Source organism: Nerophis ophidion, linkage group LG26, assembly GCF_033978795.1.
Source record: "Nerophis ophidion isolate RoL-2023_Sa linkage group LG26, RoL_Noph_v1.0, whole genome shotgun sequence".
NCBI classification, from domain to species: domain Eukaryota; kingdom Metazoa; phylum Chordata; class Actinopteri; order Syngnathiformes; family Syngnathidae; genus Nerophis; species Nerophis ophidion.
In genome coordinates, this window is record NC_084636.1 from 11,620,102 (window position 1) to 11,643,372 (window position 23,271).

A 23,271-nucleotide genomic window follows, 5' to 3' on the forward strand; every position below is an offset into this window, starting at 1 on the left:
ACCAAAGACTATAAAAATGGGAGCCATTACCTCCCTGCTTGGCACTCAGCATCAAGGGTTGGAATTGGGGGTTAAAGCACCAAAAATGATTCCCGGGCGCAGGCCACCCCTGCTGCTCACTGCTCCCCTCACCTCCCAGGGTGTGATCAAGGGGGATGGGTCAAATGCAGAGAGTAATTTCACCACACCTCGTGTGTGTGTGACAATCATTGGTACGTTAGCTTTTACCTTAAAGGCCTACTGAAATGAGATTTTCTTATTCAAACGGGGATAGCAGGTCCATTCTATGTGTCATACTTGATCATTTCGCGATATTGCCATAATTTTGCTGAAAGGATTTAGTAGAGAACATCCACGATAAAATTTGCAACTTTTGGTCGCTAATAATAAAGCCTTTCCTGTACCGGAAGTAGCAGACGATGTGCGCGTGACGTCACAGGTTGTAGGGCTCCTCACATCTGAACATTGTTTACAATCATGGCCACCAGCAGCGAGAGCGATTCGGACCGAGAAAGCTAAAATTTCCCCATTAGTTTGAGCGAGGATGAAAGATTCGTGGATGAGGATAATAAGAGTGAAGGACTATAAAAAAAAAAGACATGGCTGTGGCAGTAATTCAGATGTTATTAGACACATTTACTAGGATAATTCTGGGAAATCCCTTATCTGCTTAGTGTTTTAGTGACATTATATGGTCGTACCTGTACAACCTGAAAGTCGGAGGGGTTTGGCCATAGGTGTGGTGACCGCCAGTGACTCCGAGGGAAGCCATGTTTCTCGACGAGGCGAAGGCTGCCGGGCTGAGATTCTTTTTTTTCTCCCCTCCTCTACGGTGTAAGCATCCGACGGTCGGGGGCGGCCGGTGGGAGGAGGCAAGAGAGTCCGCAGCTGAGGAGGAACGACGCGAGCTCTCCGCTCATGTCTACGGTAAGAGCCGACTTAGTACCACCATTTTCTCACCGAAACCTGCTAGTTGACATGTGGTAGGGAACCATGTTCGCTTGACCGCTCTGTTCCATAGTAAAGCTTCACCGTCATCTTTCAGGAATGTAAACAAGGAAACACTGGCTGTGTTTTTCTTGCTAAAGGCGGCCGCAATACACTGCTTCCCACCTACATCTTTCTTCTTTGACGTCTCCATTATTAATTGAACAGATTGCAAAAGATACAGCAAAATACTGGTCTACGTAAGTAATAAAGACTTAATTTAGACTTATTTGGTTAGGGTTAGAGTCATAATAAGGCCAAGAATATTAATTCATTATTAAGTATTTAGCTCGGTTGGTAGAGTGGCCGTGCCAGCAACTCGAGGGTTCCAGGTCCGATTCCCGCTTCCGCCATCCTCGTCAATGTCGTTGTGTCCTTGGGCAAGACACTTTACCCACCTGCTCCCAGTGCCACCCACAATGATTTAAATGTAACTTTGATATTGGGTTTCACTATGTAAAAGCGCTTTGAGTCACTAGAGTAAAGCGCTATATAAATATAATTCACTCCACTTCACCGGGATTTAACTCAGGACTACTAAGAACCTTCGTATTGTGAGGCACATGCACTAACCCCTGTCCCACCATGCCACCCATTTAGGTGAAATGATATAATCTCCCACGACACACCAGACTGTATCTAGCGCCACACCAGTGTGCCGCGGCACAGTGGTTGAAAAACACTGGTCTATGTAAGTAATAAAGACTTAATTTAGAGTTATTTGGTTAGGGTTAAAGAGTTAGGGTCATAATAAGGCAATGAATATTAATGCATTAATAAGTATTTAGCTCGGTTGGTCTCTCTGAGACACAGGCGTGTTCACCACAGCCATCCGACTTTGAGGTATGTTTTTATAATCTCACTAAAATACTATTAAAACAATAAGCAGATAGGAGATATTCTATAATTATCCTAGTAAATGTGTCGAATAACATCTGAATCGCTCCCACTGCCCTGTCTTTTTTCCTTCACTCTCACTTTTCTCATCCACGAATCTTTCATCCTCGCTCAAATTAATGGGGAAATCGTCGCTTTCTCGGTCCGAATTGCTCCAGCTGCCGGAGGCTATGATTATAAACAATGTTAAGATGTGAGGAGCTCCACAACCCATGACGTCACGCGCACATCGTCTGTTACTTCCGGTAAAGGCAAGGCCTTTTTATTAGCGACCAAAAGTTGCAAACTTTATCGTCGATGTTCTCTACTAAATCCTTTCAGCAAAAATATGGCAATATCGCGAAATGATCACGTATCACACATAGAATGGACCTGCTATCGCCGTTTGAATAAGAACATCTCATTTCAGTAGGCCTTTAATTGCAATAAGAAACATATGTTTAATGCATCCTAAGATTTATTTGTTAAAATAAAACCAATAATGCAATTTTTTTGTGGTCCCCTTTACTTAGAAAAGTACCGAAAAGTATCAAAATCATTTTAGTACCAAAATAAAGCAATCGTTACAATACGACTCTGGAATTAATTGCTTCTACAATCATTATTTCCTATTAGAGAAAATGTTTGTGAATAATGCAAGAGTGCCAATATGCAGCAGGTGTACAATTTGGTGCCGATCCAAATGAGGATTGGTCTGTGCTCGACTGAGCTCCATTCTAATTTGTTAACTTGTTTATTTGGCCATAAATTACCCCACCGATTGCCACAAAACTTTTCTAGACCTCTGTTGCGTTAAAGGCCTATTGAAACCCACTACTACCCACCACACAGTCTGATAGTTTATATATCAATGATGAAATATTAACATTGCAACACATGCCAATACGGCCTTTTTAGTTTACTAAATTGCAATTTTAAATATCGATGATGACGTTTGTTTGTGACGTTATTGGTTGGAGGGGACATATTAGCCCAGCACCACTTACGGCGTAAAATAGTCTCTTTCCATCCCATAATTACACAGTAATTTGGACATCTGTGTTGCTGAATCTTTTGCAATTTGTTCAATTAATAATGGAGACGTCAAAGAAGAATGCTGTTGGTGGAAAGTGGTGTATTGCAGCTGTCTTTAGCACCGAGACACAGACGGTGTTTCTTTGTTTGTTGTGAAGCATTAAAGGCCTACTGAAACCCACTACTATCAACCACAGTCTGATAGTTTATATATCAATGATGAAATATTAACATTGCAACACATGCCAATACGGCCTTTTTAGTTTACTAAATTGCAATTTTAAATTTCCCGCGAAGTGTCCGGTTGAAAACGTCGCGGAATGATGACGTGTATGCGTGACGTCACGGACTGGTAGGAAATATTAGCGCTGCGCACACACAGCTAAAAGTTGTCCGCTTTAACCGCATAATTACACAGTATTCTGGACATCTGTGTTGCTGAATCTTTTGCGATTTGTTCAATTAATAATGGAGAAGTCAAAGTAGAAAGATGGAGTTGGGAAGCTTTAGCCGTTAGCCACACAAACACACGGTGATTCCTTGTTTAAAATTCCCGGAGGTGAAGCTTTACTATATATCAGAGCGGTCAAGCGAACATGGATCCCGACCAAATGTCAACCTGCAGGTTTCGGTGGGAAAATTGTTGTAAAAAGTCGCCACTTACCGGAGATCAGCTGAGCTTTTGCCGTCCGTACAGCTGCCGTCGACTCCCCTGAGACATTGGCGTCAACACACCCGTGGATACACCCTTCCGACTATCAGGTACTATTAATCTCACTAAAACACTAGCAACACAATAGAAAGATAAGGGATTTCCCTGAATTATCCTAGTAAGTGTGTCAAAAAACACCTGAATCCATCCCAAAGCAATTTTTTTTTTCTAGTCCGTCGCTATAAATATCCTCAAACACAAATCTTTCATCCTCGCTCAAATTAATGGGAAAATTGTCGTTTTCTCGGTCTGAATAGCACTTTTTGTTGGAGGCTCCCATTAAAAACAAAGTGAATATCTGAGGAGCCATCAACATGACATCATCGTCTGCTACTTCCGGTACAGGCAAGGCTTTTTTATTAGCGACCAAAAGTTGCGAACTTTATCATCGATGCTCTCTACTAAATCCTTTCAGCAAAATTATGGCAATATCGCAAAATGATCAAGTATGACACATAGAATGGAGCTGCTATCCCCGTTTAAATAAGAAAATCTCATCTCAGTAGGCCTTTAACACAGTGCGGTCAAGCGAACATGTTTCTCTACGTCAACCAGCATGTTTTTGGATGGGAACATTGTGATCTATATCTTACGAAAGACATCAGTGGATTAAGCATCCTCCTGCAGTAGCTGTCAAAAAAGGCAGCAGTTAACTTGGCTCCTCGGCTTCTCTCTGAGACACAGGCGTGTTCACCGCAGCCATCCGACTTTGAGGTATGTTTTTATAATCTCACTAAAATACTATTACCTTAAAGTATAAAAATACCTCAAAGTATAAAAACATACTTTGAGGTATGTTTTTATAATCTCACTAAAATACTATTAAAACAATAAGCAGATAGGAGATATTCTATAATTATCCTAGTAAATGTGTCGAATAACTTCTGAATCGCTCCCACTGCCCTGTCTTTTTTCCTTCACTCTCACTTTCCTCATCCACAAATCTTTCATCCTCGCTCAAATTAATGGGGAAATCGTCGCTTTCTCGGTCCGAATCGCTCTAGCTGCTGGTGGCCATGATTGTAAACAATGTGAGGATGTGAGGAGCCCCTCACACCGGTGACGTCACGCGCACATACTTCCGGTAAAGGCAAGGCTTTTTATTAGCGACCAATAGTTGCCAACTTTATCATCGATGCTCTCTACTAAATCCTTTCAGCAAAAATATGGCAATATCGCGAAATGATCAAGTATGACACGTAGAATGGACCTGCTATCCCCGTTTGAATAAGAAAATCTCATTTCAGTCGGCCTTTAACACAGAGCGGTCAAGCGAACATGTTTTTCTACGTCAACCAGCATTTTTTTGGATGGGAACATTGTGATCTATATATTACCGGAGACATCAGTGGATTATGCATCCTCCTGCAGTAGCTGTCAAAAAAGGCAACTGCGAGTTTGGCTCCTCGGCTTCTCTCTGAGACACTGGCGTGTTCACCGCAGCCATCCGACGTTAAAGTATGTCTTTACAATCTCACTACAATACTAATAAAACAATAAACAGATAAGAGATCTTCCATAATTATCCTAGTAAATGTGTCTAATAACATCTGAATCGCTCCCACTGCCCTGTCTTTTTTTCCTTCACTCTCACTATCCTCATCCACAAATCTTTCATCCTCGCTCAAATTATTGGGGAAATCGGCGCTTTCTCGGTCCGAATTGCTCTAGCTGCTGGTGGCCATGATTGTAAACAATGTGAGGATATGAGGAGCCCTCACACCGATGACGTCACGCGCACATCGTCTGCTACTTCCGGTACAGGCAAGGCTGTTTTATTAGCGACCAAAGGTTGAGAACTTTATCGTCGATGTTCTCTACTAAATCCTTTCAGCAAAAATATGGCAATATCGCGAAATGATCAATTATGACACATAGAATGGACCTGCTATCCCCGTTTAAATAAGAAAATCTCAGCCTTTAACCCTAAAGGAGGCGTTATTTATGAGATGCACGTACTCTTCCCCATCCTGCCGGATTATTTTCGATAATATTCAAGCGGGCGGTTCATATTACTTTCATTCAGGGCCCCGTCGCTCTTCATCATGGACAGCAACGCCGCCGCTTGCTGCTCCAGCTTCTTGTGGCTCGCCTCCGCAGCCTGGAAGTGGAGCCCGAAAAAAGGAACAAAAATGTAGGTTTGGGGGGGGGGAGAAAACACAAAAAAAAACACAGCCTAATAATTACGCTGACACAATAATTGCTGTTATTACTTGTTTGTTTAAAGCCACCTGCAGTGAGTCAGCCAGCTGCCCCAGTGAAGGGGCTTCATCCTCCTCCTCGCTGCCTTGCTCCTGGGTGCAGTAGTGAGTGCTGAAGGCCGAGTGCTCCTCCACGGCCTTCTGCCAAGCCTGCCAGGAGAAAAGTCCACTAATTGTCAATGATGGACAATTAAACGGGAGAACAAGCGTGGGGATCTTCTAAAATCGAAGCCGCTGAAGTCGCAGCGCGTGAAAATCCATTAAAAACCATCAAAAGTGCTCTAATTGTAAAGCTCGGTTGAAGTGAATAACCGTCCGGGTCTTCCTAATTATTGTTTGTGTCAAGATCTACAAACCCCGTTTCCATATGAGTTGGGAAATTGTGTTAGATGTAAATATAAACGGAATACAATGTTTTGCAAATCCTTTTCAACCCACTTTCAGTTGAATATGCTACAAAGACAACATATTTGATGTCCAAACTGATAAACATTGTTTTTTTGCAAATAATCATTAACTTTAGAATTTGATGCCAGCAACATGTGACAAAGAAGTTGGGAAAGGTGGCAATAAATACTGATAAAGTTGAGGAATGTTCATCAAACAATTATTTGGAACATCCCACAGGTGTGCAGGCTAATTGGGAACAGGTGGGTGCCGAGATTGGGTATAAAAACAGCTTCGCAAAAAATGCTCAGTCGTTCACAAGAAAGGATGGGGCGAGGTACACCCCTTTGTCCACAACTGTGTGAGCAAATAGTCAAACGGTTTATGAACATCCATCCATCCATTTTCTACCGCTTATTCCCTTTTGGGGTCGCGGGGGGCGCTGGCGCCTATCTCAGCTACAATCGGGCGGAAGGCGGGGTACACCCTGGACAAGTCGCCACCTCATCGCAGGGTTTATGAACAACGTTTCTCAAAGTGCAATTGCAAGAAATTTAGGGATTTTAACATCTACGGTCCATAATATCATCAAAAGGTTCAGAGAATCTGGAGAAATCACCCCACATAAGCGGCATGGCCGGAAACCAACATTGAATGACCGCACTGTATCAAAAACCGACATCAATCTCTAAAGGATATCACCACATGGGCTCAGGAACACTTCAGAAAACCACTGTCATTAAATACAGTTGGTGGCTACATCTGTAAGTGCAAGTTAAAGGTCTACTATGCAAAGCGAAAGCCATTTATCAACATCATCCAGAAACGCCGCCGGCGTTGAATGACCGCACTGTATCAAAAACCGACATCAATCTCTAAAGGATATCACCACATGGGCTCAGGAACACTTCAGAAAACTACGTCTATAAATACAGTTGGTTGATACATCTGTAAGTGCAAGTTAAAGCTCTACTATGCAAAGCGAAAGCCATTTATCAACAACATCCAGAAACACTGCCGGCTTCTCTGGGCCCGAGATCATCTAAGATGGACTAATGTAAAGAGGAAAAGTGTTTTGTGGTCTGACGAGTCCACATTTCAAATTTTTCGGGGAAATATTCGACATCGTGTCATCCGGACCAAAGGGAAAGCGAACCATCCAGACTGTTATCGACGAAAAGTTCAAAAGCCAGCCTCTGTGCTGGCATGGGGGTGCATTACTGCCCGAGGCATGGGTAACTTACACATCTGTGAAGGCACCATTAATGCTGAAAGTTACATACAGGTTTTGGAACAACATATGCTGCCATTTTTCATGGACGCCCCTGCTTATTTCAGCAAGACAATGCCAAGCCACATTCAGCACGAGTTATAACGGCATGGCTTTGTAAAAAAAGGAGTGCGGGTACTTTCCTGGCCCGCCTTCAATCCAGACTTGTCTCCCATGGAAAATGTGTGGCGCATTATGAAGCGTAAAATACGACAGTGGAGACCCCGGACTGTTGAACGACTGAAGCTCTACATAAAACAAGAATGGGAAAGAATTCCACTTTCAAAGCTTCATCAATTAGTTTACTCAGTTCCCAAACGTTTTTTAAGTGTTAAACGAAAAGGTGATGTAACAGAGTGGTGAACATGCCCTTTCCCAACTACTTTTGCATGTGTTGCAGCCATGAAATTCTAAGTTAATTATCATTTGTAAAAGAAAAGTAAAGTTTATGAGTTTGAACATCAAATATCTTGTCTTTGTAGTGCATTTAACTGAATATAGGTTGAAATGGATTTGCAAATCATTGTTTTACGTTTGTATTTACATCTAACACAATATCCCAACTCATATGGAAACGGGGTTTGAAAGATAGTGACACTAATGTCTGCGGCTGTAGGTGACCTCCTGATGCAGCTTTTTTTGATCAACTCCACGGGGTGGAATTAGCAGTATTTGAAGTACAGCTTTTAAAACGTGGCCGCAAAAAACCCTTGCATTATTATTGTTTACAATGGAGTCCGTGTTATTAATGCCGGCTGGCTAAGCAGTTTGCACCTTGGCACAATGACAACATTAACTCCGTCGCGGTTCAAAGAGCGCTACGTTTTATGCAAGGCAGATCACGATAAAAGGCAAATAAAAAACAAAAAGGTTGTTGTACATAATAGGCTTTTCACATTTGAGAAATGTTCTTTGTACTTTGAATACATGCCGCGGCTCTAATTACAGCATTTAGAGGAAGCCTCTAAAGTCACACAAAACATCTGAGAGAACCAAATGGAAACTGGTTATCTATTTAGTTTTCAGGTCTACTTACTCTTTCCTTTTAAATAATTAAAAATAAAAATAAACATATACTCTGTATAAACAGTGCATCTGGAAAGTATTCACAGAGCTTCCACATTCTGTTATGTTATAGTGAAGTGAAGTGAATTATATTTATATAGCGCTTTTCTCCAGTGACTCAAAGCGCTTTACATTGTGAAACCCAGTATTTAAGTTACATTTTTTAAACCAGTGTGGGTGGCACTTGGAGCAGGTGGGTAAAGTGTCTTGCCCAAGGACACAACGGCAGTGACTAGGATGGCAGAAGCGGGTATCAAACCTGGAACCCTCAAGTTGCTGGCACGGCCACTCTACCAACTGAGCTATACCGCCGCATAGCCTTATTCCAAAATGGAATTTTGCCCTCAAAATTCTACAGACAATATGAAAATGTTTCTTTTTTTAAATAAATGTACGAAAATAAAAAAAAATTAAAAAATCCCATTTAAATACATATTTAGTTTAGTTTATTATTTCTTCGGTCAATGGTCAACAAAATAAACAAACAGTTTTACATAAACCAACAGCTGCAGATTCATTCATTAAAAAAGAGTCGAAGATAAACTATTTTTCAAAATTTAATTTTCATTTCTTTCCTGTTTTCTCTTCTTTTAAGTATTTTTTTCATCATTTCTCTACAAAAAACCTTCCGTAAAAGGAAAAAAAATGTATGAAGGAATGACGGACAGAAATACCCATTTTTTTATTTATATATATATAGATTTATTTATTAAAGGTAAATTGAGCAAATTGGCTATTTCTGGCCATTTTTTTAAGTGTGTATCAAACTGGTAGCCCTTCGCATGAATCAGTACCCAAGAAGTAGCTCTTGGTTTCAAAAAGGTTGGCCACCCCTGGTCTACACAGCACAGTTGATAACGGATATTTACAGTTTTGACCCTGGGACGGATTCATTCCATTTCCTTTAAGAGGTACAGTATGAATACTTTTAATGAAAACACTCTCTAGTTCCTACGGTCTTTCCCTCCTGCACTTTATTGTGTAGTTTCCAGCGACACAATAGACCAGGGGTCACCAACCTTTTTGAAACCAAGACCTACTTCTTGGGTACTGATTCATGCGAAGGGCTACCAGTTTGATACACACTTAAAAAAATTGCCAGAAATAGCCAATTTGCTCAATTTACATTTAATAAACATATATATATATATATATATATACATATATATATATATATATATATATATATATACATATATATATATGTAAAAAAAATGGGTATTTCTGTCTGTCATTCCGTCGTACATTTTTTTTTCCTTTTACGGAAGTTTTTTTTGTCGAGAATAAATGATGAAAAAAACACTTAATTGAACGGTTTAAAAGATGAGAAAACAGGAAAAAAATGAAAATAAAATTTTGAAACGTAGTTTATCTTCAATTTCGACTCTTTAAAATTCAAAATTCAACCGAAAAAAAAAGAAGAGAAAAACTAGCTAATTTGAATCTTTTTGAAAAAATTAAAAAAATAATTAGTAATTTTTCCTGATTGAGATTAATTTTAGAATTTTGATGACATGTTTTAAATAGGTTGAAATCCAATCTGCACTTTGTTAGAATATATAACAAATTGGACCAAGCTATATTTCTAACAAAGACAAATCATTATTTCTTCTATATTTTTAAGAACATTTTTAAAAACAAATTCAAAAGACTTTGAAATAAGATTTGAATTTGATTCTAAAGATTTTCTAGATTTGCCAGAATACTTTTATTTTATTTTAATCATAATAAAGTTGAAGAAATATTTCAAGAATATTCTTTTTCGAAAAAACCAAAGCTAAAATGAAGAATTAAATTAAAATGTATTTATTATTATTCACAATATAAAATAATAAAGTACTTGAACATTGATTTAAATTGTCAGGAAAGAAGAAGAAGGAATTTAAAAGGTAAAAAGGTAAATGTGTTTGAAAATCCTTAAATCACTTTTTTCTCTAAAATTGTCTTTCTGAAAAATTTAAAAAGCAAAGTAAAACAATAAATGAATTTATTCAAACAACTGAAGACCAAGTCTTTAAAATATTTTCTTGGATTTTCAAATTCTATTTGAGTTTTGTCGCTCTTAGAATTAAAAATGTCGAGCAAAGCAAGACCAGCTTGCTAGTAAATAAATACAATTTAAAAAATAGAGGCAGCTCACTGGTAAGTGCTGCTATTTGAGCTATTTTTAGAACAGGCCAGCGGGCGACTCATCTGGTCCTTACGGGCTACCTGCAACAGCCAGTCAACTATCCATCCGTGCATTTTCTATACCACGTATCCTAATTGGGGTCACGGGTAAGCTGGAGCCTATCCCAGCGGACTTAGTGCAGGAAGCAGATGCCAGTCAATCGCTGGGCACATAGACAAAAAAAACATCCAGGGGGACAATTTTTTTGCATATTTTGGAAATGAAAGAGGAATTAGTATGCATCGTTTTGGCTTAAAAATGTGATATTGTAAACATTTCTTCTTTTGCATTCTCGCTAGAAATACTGTTGTTTTTTGGCGCTAAACCCTAAAGCTGCCTTTATTTATAAACCGATTCTGTGTGCGGAGTGATTAGAATAACAATCTATTTGACACATAGCGAAATGATTTGACATTTTACTGGTAACAACAAGGTAGAAGCACTTCACCATCGACGTCTTTACTTTGAGAAGTGCCAGAACAAAACAAAAAAAAACATTCCAAATGTGAGGTTTTTTTTTTTGTTTGTTTGTCTACACATTTATCTTGGTTTTTTTTTCACAGCCATCACTCAGTATTGACAAAAGAGTCCAGAAGCATATTTTCGCACTGAAGTCACGCCGACAAATTGATCTTGCCAGCATGGAGATTACATCTAAATCAACCTACTTTTCTTGTCGCCTCGGGCTCCATTTTAGGTGATACTTTGAAGTAATGGACGCTGTCATCGAAGCACTTTAGGGTGAAGATGCAGTTATCTTTGGAACGGATCTGGAAAGGAGGAGTGGGGATGTTAAAAATGGTCGAATAAATGTACACAACACATTTTCCAGCTGCAAACGATTTCATCTGGAACTGTACCGAATTAAGGTGAATGGGCAACTGTGTAGTGAAGAAGAAAGTGTCCATACGTTTATGACTGGGCATTGTTATCAGTTTAGGAAAATTAATAAATGTGAGTAAATACACTATATTGCCAAAAGTTTTTGACCCACATATGAACTTGAAGTGCCATCCCATTCCTAACCCATAGGGGTTTTCAATATGATGCCGGTCCACATTTTGCAGCTATTACACCAACTCTTCTGGGAAGGCTGTCCACAAGGTTGCGGAGTGTGTTTATAGGAATTTTTCCACCTTTCTTCCAAAAGCGCATTGGTGAGGTCACACACTGTTGGTCGAGAAGGCCTGGCTCTCGGTCTCCGTTCTAATTCATCCCAAAGGTGTTCTATCGCAGTGGCCCCCAACCGCCGGGCCGCAGAATAATTTTTTATTCATTTTTATAAAAAAATAACAATAAAAACAAAAAAAATATATATATATATTTTTTTTATTAAATCAACATAAAAAACACAATATACACTTCCAATTAGTGCACCAACCACAAAAACCTCCCCTTTTCATGACAAAACGTCCCCTTTTCATGACAAAGAAAATACTTTTTTTTTTTTTTAAAAACAAAAAAAAAAAGGATTACCCCCACTAACCCCCAACCCCCCCCCCACCCCCCCCCCCCCACCCAGGCCGCGGGAGAAATTTATTAAGCGTTGACCGGTCCGCGGATAGAAAAAGGTTGGGGACCACTGTTCGGGCTCAGGTCAGGACTCTGTGCAGGCCAGTCAAGTCCATCCACACCAGACTCTTGTCATCCATGTCTTTATGGACCTTGTTCTGTGCACTGGTGCACAGTCATGTTGGAAGAGGAAAGGGGCCCGCTCTAAACTGTCCCCACGAGGCTGGGAGCTTGGAATTGGTATCCTGGAGCATTAATAGTTCCTTTCAATGAAACTAAGGGGCCCAATGTGAGACTTGCGTGGCATAGCGATGCAGAAATTGTTCCTCCGTAGATGCGTCGGACAAGAACTGTCAGAGTTACCACTGACAGTTGGTCTGTGTTTTAGTTTCTCCTCTGTGTGTTTAGTATTTCCTGTCCTTAGTTGCTGTCTAGTGCTCTTATTTTGGTTCAGCTTCCTGTTTGTCTCCCTGTGTCCTGTTTTCACTCAGCTGTGGCTGATTGGCATCTGGTCACACCAGTTGTCAATCAGCCTGCTCCTATTTGTACCTGTTTTGTCTTGTCAGTGGCTGCATCATTGTATTGTCTTGTCGATGTCACATCTAGTCGCTCTTGTGATGTGTTATCGCTCCTGTCGTGTCATACCTTGTCTTTGCAGCGTAGCGGTAAGCTATATTCAGTTGATGTTTGTAGCTTACTGTTTTTTGTTCCCTGCTTCCGTCTTATTTTTCATTATACAAGTACGACTTCTGTTTGCCTGTTCACTACCTGCTAGCTTCCACGCTAAGCTCCTGTTCGTTATTTTCTAGCTCCCAGGCTAGCTCCTTTTGTTTGATTAAACGCCTCGTGCGCGCTTTGTGTTTGTACCCTTTTGGTTTTGCTTTTGTCTTAGTATTTAATTAAATCATGTTTTCACATTCCATGCCTGCCTCCATCTCTGCATCTTGGGGTACGTCACCAAACAACCTAGACAAGAACACAGCGTAAGGTAAGAAAATAAAGTATTTATTAAACTAATAAAAAGGCTAGGAACAAAAATGCTGGTGCTAGACAGAAAAGGCAAACAAAAAGCTCTAGCATGGAAGCTAGGAAAACAAACAGATACACTAATACTTGACACGAAGGCACAAAAAGGGAAAACAAAACAACTAGCATGAAAGCTAGGATTAAAATAAAGCGTAGCGTGAGAGCTAGCGAAGTGAATAATATTTTATATAGCGCTTTTTCTCTAGTGACTCAAAGCGCTTTACATAGTAATACCCAATATCTAAGTTACATTTAAACCAGTGTGGGTGGCACTGGGAGCAGGTGGGCGAAGTATCTTGCCCAAGGACACAATGGCAGAGACGAGGACGGCGGAGGCGGGGATCGAACCTGCAACCCTCAAGTTGCTGACACAGCCACTCTACCAACCGTGCTATACCGCGAGTAATAGCATATATAGCAGTCGTCACTTGTTGCGTATGAGCGAATTAGGATCCGAGAATGAACTAACAAAAGGGGTAGTCTTAAACAAGGCAGATGATTAGCAAAACAGGTGTGTGTAAACCGAGAGTAGCAGGTGGAAACAATATGCAACCACGGTGACAAAGCAAAACAGGAAATAAGGAGATCAAACTACAGAATGTGATACGGGAAGGAACAAAACTACAAAATGGAACGATCCGGGCAGAGGATCGCAACACCCAACTCCTTAAAAAAACAACCCCACACCATAATTCCTCCTCCATCAAATTTCACACTCTGCTCAATGCAGTCAGAAATGTACCCTTCTCCTGGCAACCTCCAAACACCACTGCATCCCACGCTTTTGTCACCCCCGTGAATCAGGTTTTATGTTTGATCATGTTATGTTTTGTTTTTTGGACTCTTGTTTCCTGTTTTGCACTTCCTGGTTTTGTTTGTTTCCATAGTAACCCATTAGTTTAAACCTGGTCTCCTAGTCAGCTCTCACACCTGTTTTCAATAATCACAGCTAGCTTTTAAACCATTTGTTTTCTGTTCCTCGGCCCGGGAATTTTACCGTATGGATTGTATTGAAGTCTACCTACCTTCATGACCACGCACCTACCTTACCTTGCCGACCTTCATGCCTTGCCACGCTGTTTTATTGTTTGACATCACCACGTGAGAGTTTTTGTATTTATGCCTCAGTGCAAGTTTCTAGTTTGCTTTGTGCCATCGATCAGTGGTCCCCAACCTTTTTTATCCGCGGACCGGTCAACGCTTAATAATTTGTCCCGGGGGGGGAGGGATCCTTTTATTTTATTTTTTTTTTTTTTTTTTGTCTTTGTCATGAAAAAGGGACGTTTTTGTCATGGAAAAGGGAGGTTTTTGTGGTAGGTGCATTATTTGTAAGTGTATATTGGTTTTTTTATGTTTATTTAATTAAAAAAAATTTTTTTTTTTTTTTTTTTTTAAATAAAAATGACTAAAAAATTATTCCGCGGCCCGGTGGTTGGGGACCATTCCCATAGATAGTATATTTTGTTTATTTGTATATAGCCATGCTATTGTGCTGCTTTTGTTTATGAGTATAGTCTAGTTTGTATCCGCCATTGTGCCAGCCCTTTGTTTTCCTGTTTTGTATTATAGTGTGTAAATAAATTAAACATGTACATACACTCACGTCTCGCTCGTGCAAATCATCCTTTGCGTGGAAGAAACACAACAGATCCAAGTCCGGACAGCTTTGCATTGGACTTCGTGATGTTTGACTTAGATCCGGCTGCTCGTCCATGGAAACCCATTCAATGAAGCCCTCTGCGTACTGTCCGTGGGCTAATTGTAAGGTCACATGACGTTTGGAGCTTTGTAGCAGCTGACTGTGCAGAGAGTCTTTGCACTATGCGCTTCAGGATCCGCCGACCCCTCTCTGTCAGTTTACGTGGCCTACCACTTGGGGGCTGAGTTGCTGTTGTTCCAAAACTCTTCCATTTTCTTATAATAAAGCCGACAGCTGACTTTGGAATATTTAGGAGCGAGGAAATTTCACGGCTGGATTTGCCGCACAGGTGGCATCTTGTGACAGTTCCACGCTGGAAATCACTGAGAGCGGCCCGTTCTTTCACAAATGTTTGTAGAAACCGTCTTCATGCCTAAAAGCTTGATTTTATACACCTGTGATTAAGACACCGGATTTTCATCATTTGGATGGGTGGCCAAATACTTTTGGCAATACAGTGTAGATCAAATAAAATGTTATATGAAATATGGATGATGTGGAATTGTTGAGATCCGTGACTCGGATCTTCACATATTGTTTTTTTCCATCTTTGTTCTCATTTTCCGTTTGATCCGTTTATTTCCCGTTTAGTCCATCACCATGGTTACTTATTAGTTTCAGCTGTTACTCCCGGTTCCTGCACACCTGTTCTCTGTTAATCACCTTCCCTTTATAAGCCTTCCTCTTTTCATTCTTCTGCCTGGGACTCTAATTTGCTCACATGCAACAATTAACGTCAGGTATGTTTTTCTCTCTAGCTCATTAGCTAAGCCACCTTATTGTCATCTTTAGCTCACATGCTAATCATCTTTGTTTTTTACTTTTTGTGCCCTTGTGCCAAGTCTTAGTTCTTTATATTTCCTAGCTAACACGCGTCTTTTGTTCTCCTTTTTATTAGCTCCAGTGTTTTTGTTCAGAGTTCACTTTTTGTTAATAAATTTGTTGGATCCTACCTTTGTTGTGTTCTTCGTTTGACGCATCCTCGAGGGAATCGAACCCGGTACCACGATGCCGAACCGGCGTAACAGGGAATAAGTTTATCAAGGGCTTTTCTTTTTTTTTTTTAAGTTGCATGATTTTTCACAAAGAGATTGGTGACCTTATCAAGAAAAAAAAAAAAAAAGTTGAATCATTATTACATCATATTACACCGTATTGCCCAAATAGTTACAGCTCCGGAAAGCCCCTGTGAAGACTTTTAATTTGACGTATGACTTGATGCTCTTTGCTGCAAATACCACAGTGCACGAGTATTAGAGCTGGCTCTTTGAAGAGAACGGGGCATTTTTTTTTTCTTTTTAATCAGTCTTTTTTTTGGCCTGCTGGAGCCGCACGTGATTGATCAAAATGTGCACTAGCGTAGGTGTTGGCGCCGAATAGAAAGTAGGAGGGCGGGGTTACACACACACACACACACACACACACACACACACACACACACACACACACACACACACAAGAGCAAGTGAGGGAATGTTGCTACGTAATTAGAGACTACACGCTGGAACGGTGAGGCTAATAAAAGGGTTGTAAACAAAAAGCTGGGGGACTTTGTGTTTATTATGCCATTCTTTGATCAAGACCACAAAAAAAGGTTACCAGAGTGCTGCTGTGTCTTTTAGTTTCACATTTTTCAATACATTGTGGTGGTGACTTGTCCAGGGTGTACACCGCCTTCCGCCTGAATGGAGCTGAGATAGGCTCCAGTTACACCCCGCGACCCCTAAAGGGACAAGCGGTAGAAAAGGGATGGATGGATGGATGGTTAAAAATGTACAAAGTAATAAATACAACCAGACTGGATGCATCCATCCATCCATTTCCACCGCTTATTCTCTTTGGGGTGGCGGGGGGCGCTGGTGCCTATCTCAGCTATAATCGGGCGGAAGGCGGGGGACACCCTGGACAAGTCGCCACCTCATCGCAGCCAGACTGGATCTTTTTGTGTAAACGAAATAGGTCTGTTTGTATTTTTACAGCAATCTGTTCAATTTTGATCATATTAAAGAAAGCCATAAATCTCAATTTCCATATGCTGTTTTACGCAAAATATTTAACCAAAAATATGTCTTCATTTGTACGATTAAACATGTTGGTGACACAGTCTCGAGTTTTTATTTTTATTTTTTTGATTGGGTTTTGTTCCAAAATAACCCACTATAGAGCCAAAGAGAGTAATGGTCCAACAAGAGCTTAGGAGTCTGTGTTTCCAGAGTGTCAATGAATGCACCACACTTCTACTGTAACAATTAAGAGTAATATGTCTAACATATTTGATCAGGATCCGGATACGGCACGCGAGAAGCCCCCCAAAAAAATAAATAAATAAATAAAATAATAATAATAATATATATATATATATATATATATATATATATATATGTATATATATATACATATATACAAACCCCGTTTCCATATGAGTTGGGAAATTGTGTTAGATGTAAATATAAACGGAATACAATGATTTGCAAATCCTTTTCAACCCATTTTCAGTTGAATGCACGACAAAGACAAGATATTTGATGTTCAACCTCATAAACTTTTTTTTTTTTGCAAATAATAATTAACTTAGCATTTAATGGCTGCAACACGTGCCAAAGTAGTTGGGAAAGGGCATGTTCACCACTGTGTTACATCACCTTTTCTTTTAACTACACTCAATAAACGTTTGGGAACTGAGGAAACTAATTGTTGAAGCTTTGAGAGTGGAATTCTTTCCCATTCGTGTTTTATGTAGAGCTTCAGTCGTTCAACAATCCGGGATCTCCGCTGTCGTATTTTACGCTTCATAATGCGCTACACATTTTCCATGGGAGACAGGTCTGGACTGTAGGCAGGCCAGGAAAGTACTCGCACTCTTTTACTGCGAAGCCACACTGTTGTAACACGTAGCTTGGCATTGTCTTGCTGAAATAAGCAGGGGCGTCCATGATAACGTTGCTTGGATGACAACATATGTTGCTCCAAAACCTGTATGGACCAATCAGCATTAATGGTGCCTTCACAGATGTGTAAGTTACCCATGCCTTGGGTACTAATACACTCCCATACCATCACAGATGCTGGCTTTTGAACTTTGCGCCTATAACAATCCGGATGGTTATTTTCCTCTTTGTTCTAGAGGACACCACGTCCACAGTTTCCAAATATAATTTCAAATGTGGACTCGTCAGACCACAGACCACTTTTCCACTTTACATCAGTCCATCTTAGATGAGCTCGGGCGCAGCAAAGCCGCCGGCGTTCCTCTGTGTTGTTGATAAATGGCATTCGCTTTGCATAGTAGAGTTTTACTTTGCACTTACAAATGTAGCAAACAACTGTAGTTACTGACAGTGGTTTTATGAAGTGTTCCTGAGTCCATGTGGTGATATCCTTTACACACTGATGTCTATTTTTGATGCAGTACCGCCTGAGGGATCAACGGTCCGTAATATCATCGCTTACATGCAGTGATTTCTCCAGATTCTCTGAACCTTTTGATGATTTTACGGACCTGAGATGGTAAAATCCATAAATTCCTTGCAATAGCTCGTTGAGAAATGTTGTTCTTAAACTGTTCGACAATTTTCTTACAAAGTGGTGACCCTCGCCCCATCCTTGTTTGTGAATTACTTAGCATTTCATGGAAGCTTCTTTAACCAATGATCCCAATGATCCCAATGATCATAGGAGCTATGTTGTCTGGGGGCTTTCATGCCCCCTGGTAGGGTCTCCCAAGACAAACAGGTCCTAGGTGAGTGATCAGATAAAGAGCAGCTCAAAAACTTCTATGGAATTACAACAAAATTAACCCAGATTTCCCTCGCCTGGACGTGGGTCACCGGGGCCCCGCTCTGGAGCCAGGCCCGGAGTTGGGGCACGATGGCGAGCGCCTGGTGGTCGGGCCTGTCCCCATGGGGCCCGGCCGGGCACAGCCTGAAGAGGCAACGTGGGTCATCCCTCCAATGGGCTCACCACTCATAGGAGGGGCCATAGAGGTCGGGTGCATTGTGAGCTGGGCGGCAGCCGAAGGCAGGGCACTTGGCGGTCCGATCCTCGGCTACAGAAGCTAGCTCTTGGGACTTGGAACGTCACCTCACTGGGGGGGAAGGAGCCTGAGCTAGTGCGCGAGGTAGAGAAGTTCCGGCTGGATATAGTCGGACTCACCTCGACGCACAGCAACGGCTCTGGAACCAGTTCTCTCGAGAGGGACTGGACCCTCTTCCATTCTGGCGTTGCCGGCAGTGAGAGGCGACGGGCTGGGGTGCCAATTCTCGTTGCACCCGGCTCAAAGCCTGCACGTTTGAGTTCAACCCAGTGGACGAGAGGGTAGCTTCCCTCCGCCTTCGGGTGGGGGGACGGGTCCTGACTGTTGTTTGTGCATACGCACCAAACAGCAGTTCAGAATACCCACCCTTTTTGGGTACACTCGAGGGAGTACTGGAAAGTGCTCCCCCGGGTGATTCCCTTGTCCTACTGGGAGACTTCAACGCTCATGTTGGCAACGACAGTGAAACCTGGAGAGGCGTGATTGGGAAGAATGGTCGCCCGGATCTAAACCCGAGTGGTGTTTTGTTATTGGACTTTTGTGCTCGTCACGGATTGTCCATAACAAACACCATGTTCAAACATAAGGGTGTCCATATGTGCACTTGGCACCAGGACACCCTAGGCCGCAGTTACATGATCGACTTTGTAGTTGTGTCATCGGATTTGCGGCCTTATGTTTTGGACACTCGGGTGAAGAGAGGGGCGGAGCTTTCTACCGATCACCACCTGGTGGTGAGTTGGCTGCGATGGTGGGGGAGGATGCCGGACAGACCTGGCAGGCCCAAGCGCATTGTGAGGGTCTGCTGGGAACGTCTGGCAGAGTCTCCTGTCAGAGAGAGTTTCAATTCACACCTCCGGGAGAACTTTGAACATGTCACGAGGGAGGTGCGGGACATTGAGTCCGAGTGGACCATGTTCCGAACCTCTATTGTCGAGGCGGCTGATTGGAGCTGTGGCCGCAAGGTTGTTGGTGCCTGTCGTGGCGGTAATCCCAGAACCCGTTGGTGGACACCAGCAGTGAGGGATGCCGTCAAGCTGAAGAAGGAGTCCTATCGGGTTCTTTTGGCTCATAGGACTCCGGAGGCAGTGGACGGGCACCGACGGGCCAAGCAGTGTGCAGCTTTAGCGGTCGCGGAGGCAAAAACTCGGACATGGGAAGAGTTCGGGGAAGCCATGGAAAACGACTTCCGGACGGCTTTGAAGCGATTCTGGACCACCATACGGCGCCTCAGGAAGGGGAAGCAGTGCACTATCAACACCGTGTATGGTGCGGATGGTGTTCTGCTGACTTCGACTGCGGATGTTGTGGATCGGTGGAGGGAATACTTCGAAGACCTCCTCAATCCCACCAACACGTCTTTCTTTGAGGAAGCGGTGCCTGGGGAATCTGTTGTGGACTCTCCTATTTCTGGGGCTGAGGTCGCTGAGGTAGTTAAAAAGCTCCTCGGCGGCAAGGCCCCGGGGGTGGATGAGATCCGCCCGGAGTTCCTTAAGGCTCTGGATGCTGTGGGGCTGTCTTGGTTGACAAGACTCTGCAGCATCGCGTGGACATCGGGGGCGGTACCTCTGGATTGGCAGACCGGGGTGGTGGTCCCTCTCTTTAAGAAGGGGGACCGGAGGGTGTGTTCCAACTATCGTGGGATCACACTCCTCAGCCTTCCCGGTAAGGTTTATTCATGTGTACTGGAGAGGAGGCTTCGCCGGATAGTCGAACCTCGGATTCAGGAGGAACAGTGTGGTTTTCGTCCTGGTCGTGGAACTGTGGACCAGCTCTATACTCTCGGCAGGGTTCTTGAGGGTGCATGGGAGTTTGCCCAACCAGTCTACATGTGCTTTGTGGACTTAGAGAAGGCATTCGACCGTGTCCCTCGGGAAGTCCTGTGGGGAGTGCTCAGAGAGTATGGGGTATCGGACTGTCTTATTGTGGCAGTTTGCTCCCTGTATGATCAGTGTCAGAGCTTGGTCCGCATTGCTGGCAGTAAGTCGGACACGTTTCCAGTGAGGGTTGGACTCCGCCAAGGCTGTCCTTTGTCACCGATTCTGTTCATAACTTTTATGGACAGAATTTCTAGGCGCAGCCAAGGCGTTAAGGGGTTCCGGTTTGGTGGCCACGGGATTAGGTCTCTGCTTTTTGCAGATGATGTAGTCCTGATGGCTTCATCTGGCCGGGATCTTCAGCTCTCACTGGATCGGTTCGCAGCCGAGTGTGAAGCGACCGGAATGAGAATCAGCACCTCCAAGTCCGAGCCCATGGTTCTCGCCCGGAAAAGGGTGGAGTGCCATCTCCGGGTTGGGGAGGAGACCCTGCCCCAAGTGGAGGAGTTCAAGTACCTAGGAGTCTTGTTCACGAGTGGGGGAAGAGTGGATCGTGAGATCGACAGGCGGATCGGTGCGGCGTCTTCAGTAATGCGGACGTTGTATCGATCCGTTGTGGTGAAGAAGGAGCTGAGCCGGAAGGCAAAGCTCTCAATTTACCGGTCGATCTACGTTCCCATCCTCACCTATGGTCATGAGCTTTGGGTCATGACCGAAAGGATAAGATCACGGGTACAAGCGGCCGAAATGAGTTTCCTCCGCCGGGTGGCGGGGCTCTCCCTTAGAGATAGGGTGAGAAGCTCTGCCATCCGGGAGGAGCTCAACATAAAGCCGCTGCTCCTCCACATCGAGAGGAGCCAGATGAAGTGGTTCGGGCATCTGGTCAGGATGCCACCCGAACGCCTCCCTAGGGATGTGTTTAGGGCACGTCCAGCTGGTAGGAGGCCACGGGGAAGACCCAGGACACGTTAGGAAGACTATGTCTCCCGGCTGGCCTGGGAACGCCTCGGGATCCCCCGGGAAGAGCTAGACGAAGTGGCTGGAGATAGGGAAGTCTGGGCTACCCTGCTTAGGCTGCTGCCCCCGCGACCCGACCTCGGATAAGCGGAAGATGATGGATGGATGGATGGATGGAAGCTTCTTTTATACCCAATCATGGCACCCACCTGTTCCCAATTAGCCTGCACACCTGTGGGATGTTCCAAATAAGTGTTTGATGAGCATTCCTCAACTTTATCAGTATTAATTGCCACCTTTCCCAACTTCTTTGTCACGTGTTGCTGGCATCAAATTCTAAAGTTAATTTGCAAAAAAAAAAATGTTTATCAGTTTTAACATCAATATATTGTCTTTGTAGCATATTCAACTGAATATGGGTTGAAAAGGATTTGCAAATCATTGTATTCCGTTTATATTTACGTTTAACAAAATTTACCAACTCATATGGAAAAGGGGTTGGTATATATATACTATATATTTTATATATATATATTTTTTTAACTGTTTTGAGGTCGGTAAGCACAACCAGAATTATTGCGTACATTAGGGGCACCAGCTAATCAGGTGCACAGTCAATGTTTTAGATAGTGAAAGGATTTTAAGGGGGCCTTGTATTTTGAAAAATATGGTATTTGTCTAATCCAGGGGCCCCCAAACTACGGCCCGCCAGTGTCCTAAATCCGGCCTGTGAGAAGTCCCAAGTTAAAAAAAAAATATATTTTTTTTTTATAAAAATTGCCTCGAGGTCGGTAGGCACAACCAGAATTATTCCCTACATTAGGCGCATTAGGTTATAAGGCGCACTGTCAATTTTTGAGAAAGTGAAAGGATTTTAAGGGCCCCTTGTATTTTGAAAAATGCGGTATTTATCTAATCCAGGGGTCCCCAAACTACGGCCCGTCAGTGTCCAAAATCCGGCCCAAGGGAAGTCCCAAGTTAAAAAAAATATAGATATATATTTTTTTCTTTTTCTGTCTGTCCTTTCCAATCAATTTTCTACCGCTTGCTATTCTCGGGGTCTCCTAGCCGCTCATTGAAATAATATTGTCAAAAAAAAATAACAAAAAAAAAAATATATATATATATATATATATATATATATATATATAAAATATATATATCCATCCATATATCCATTTTGATTATCCGAGTTTGGGTCGCGGGGGCAGCAGCCTAAGCAGAGAAGCCTAGACTTCCCTCTCCCCAGCCACTTTAGCCAGCTCCTCCTGGGATAATCCTGAGGCATTCCCAGGCCTTCAGTGTGTGACCTCACCAATGCGCTTTTGGAAGAATGGTGGAAAAATTCCTATAAACGCACTCAGCAACCTTGTGGACAGCCTTCCCAGAAGATTTGAAGCTGTAATAGCTGCAACTTCAAGTTCATATGTGAGTCAAGGCAGGGGAGCCAAATACTTTTGGCAATATAGTGTGTCATCTGCATACCCACCAAGTTTGAAGCCGATGGGTTTTATTTGAGTCGGA

At 42.5% G+C, this 23,271-nt stretch overlaps 1 protein-coding gene across 3 annotated transcripts in view; it reads right to left on the minus strand.

Moving 5' to 3' along the window:
* osbpl1a (oxysterol binding protein-like 1A) overlaps window positions 1–23,271 on the minus strand; it is a 255,624-nt gene that overhangs the window by 85,732 nt on the left and 146,621 nt on the right. For all 3 annotated transcript variants that reach the window (XM_061888874.1, XM_061888875.1, XM_061888876.1), the window contains 3 exons: window positions 11,372–11,473; window positions 5,842–5,961; window positions 5,627–5,711 (listed from right to left, as the gene is read on the minus strand). In XM_061888874.1, coding sequence (XP_061744858.1) covers window positions 5,627–5,711; window positions 5,842–5,961; window positions 11,372–11,473 — 307 coding nt within the window. The remainder of the gene's footprint in view (window positions 1–5,626; window positions 5,712–5,841; window positions 5,962–11,371; window positions 11,474–23,271) is intronic.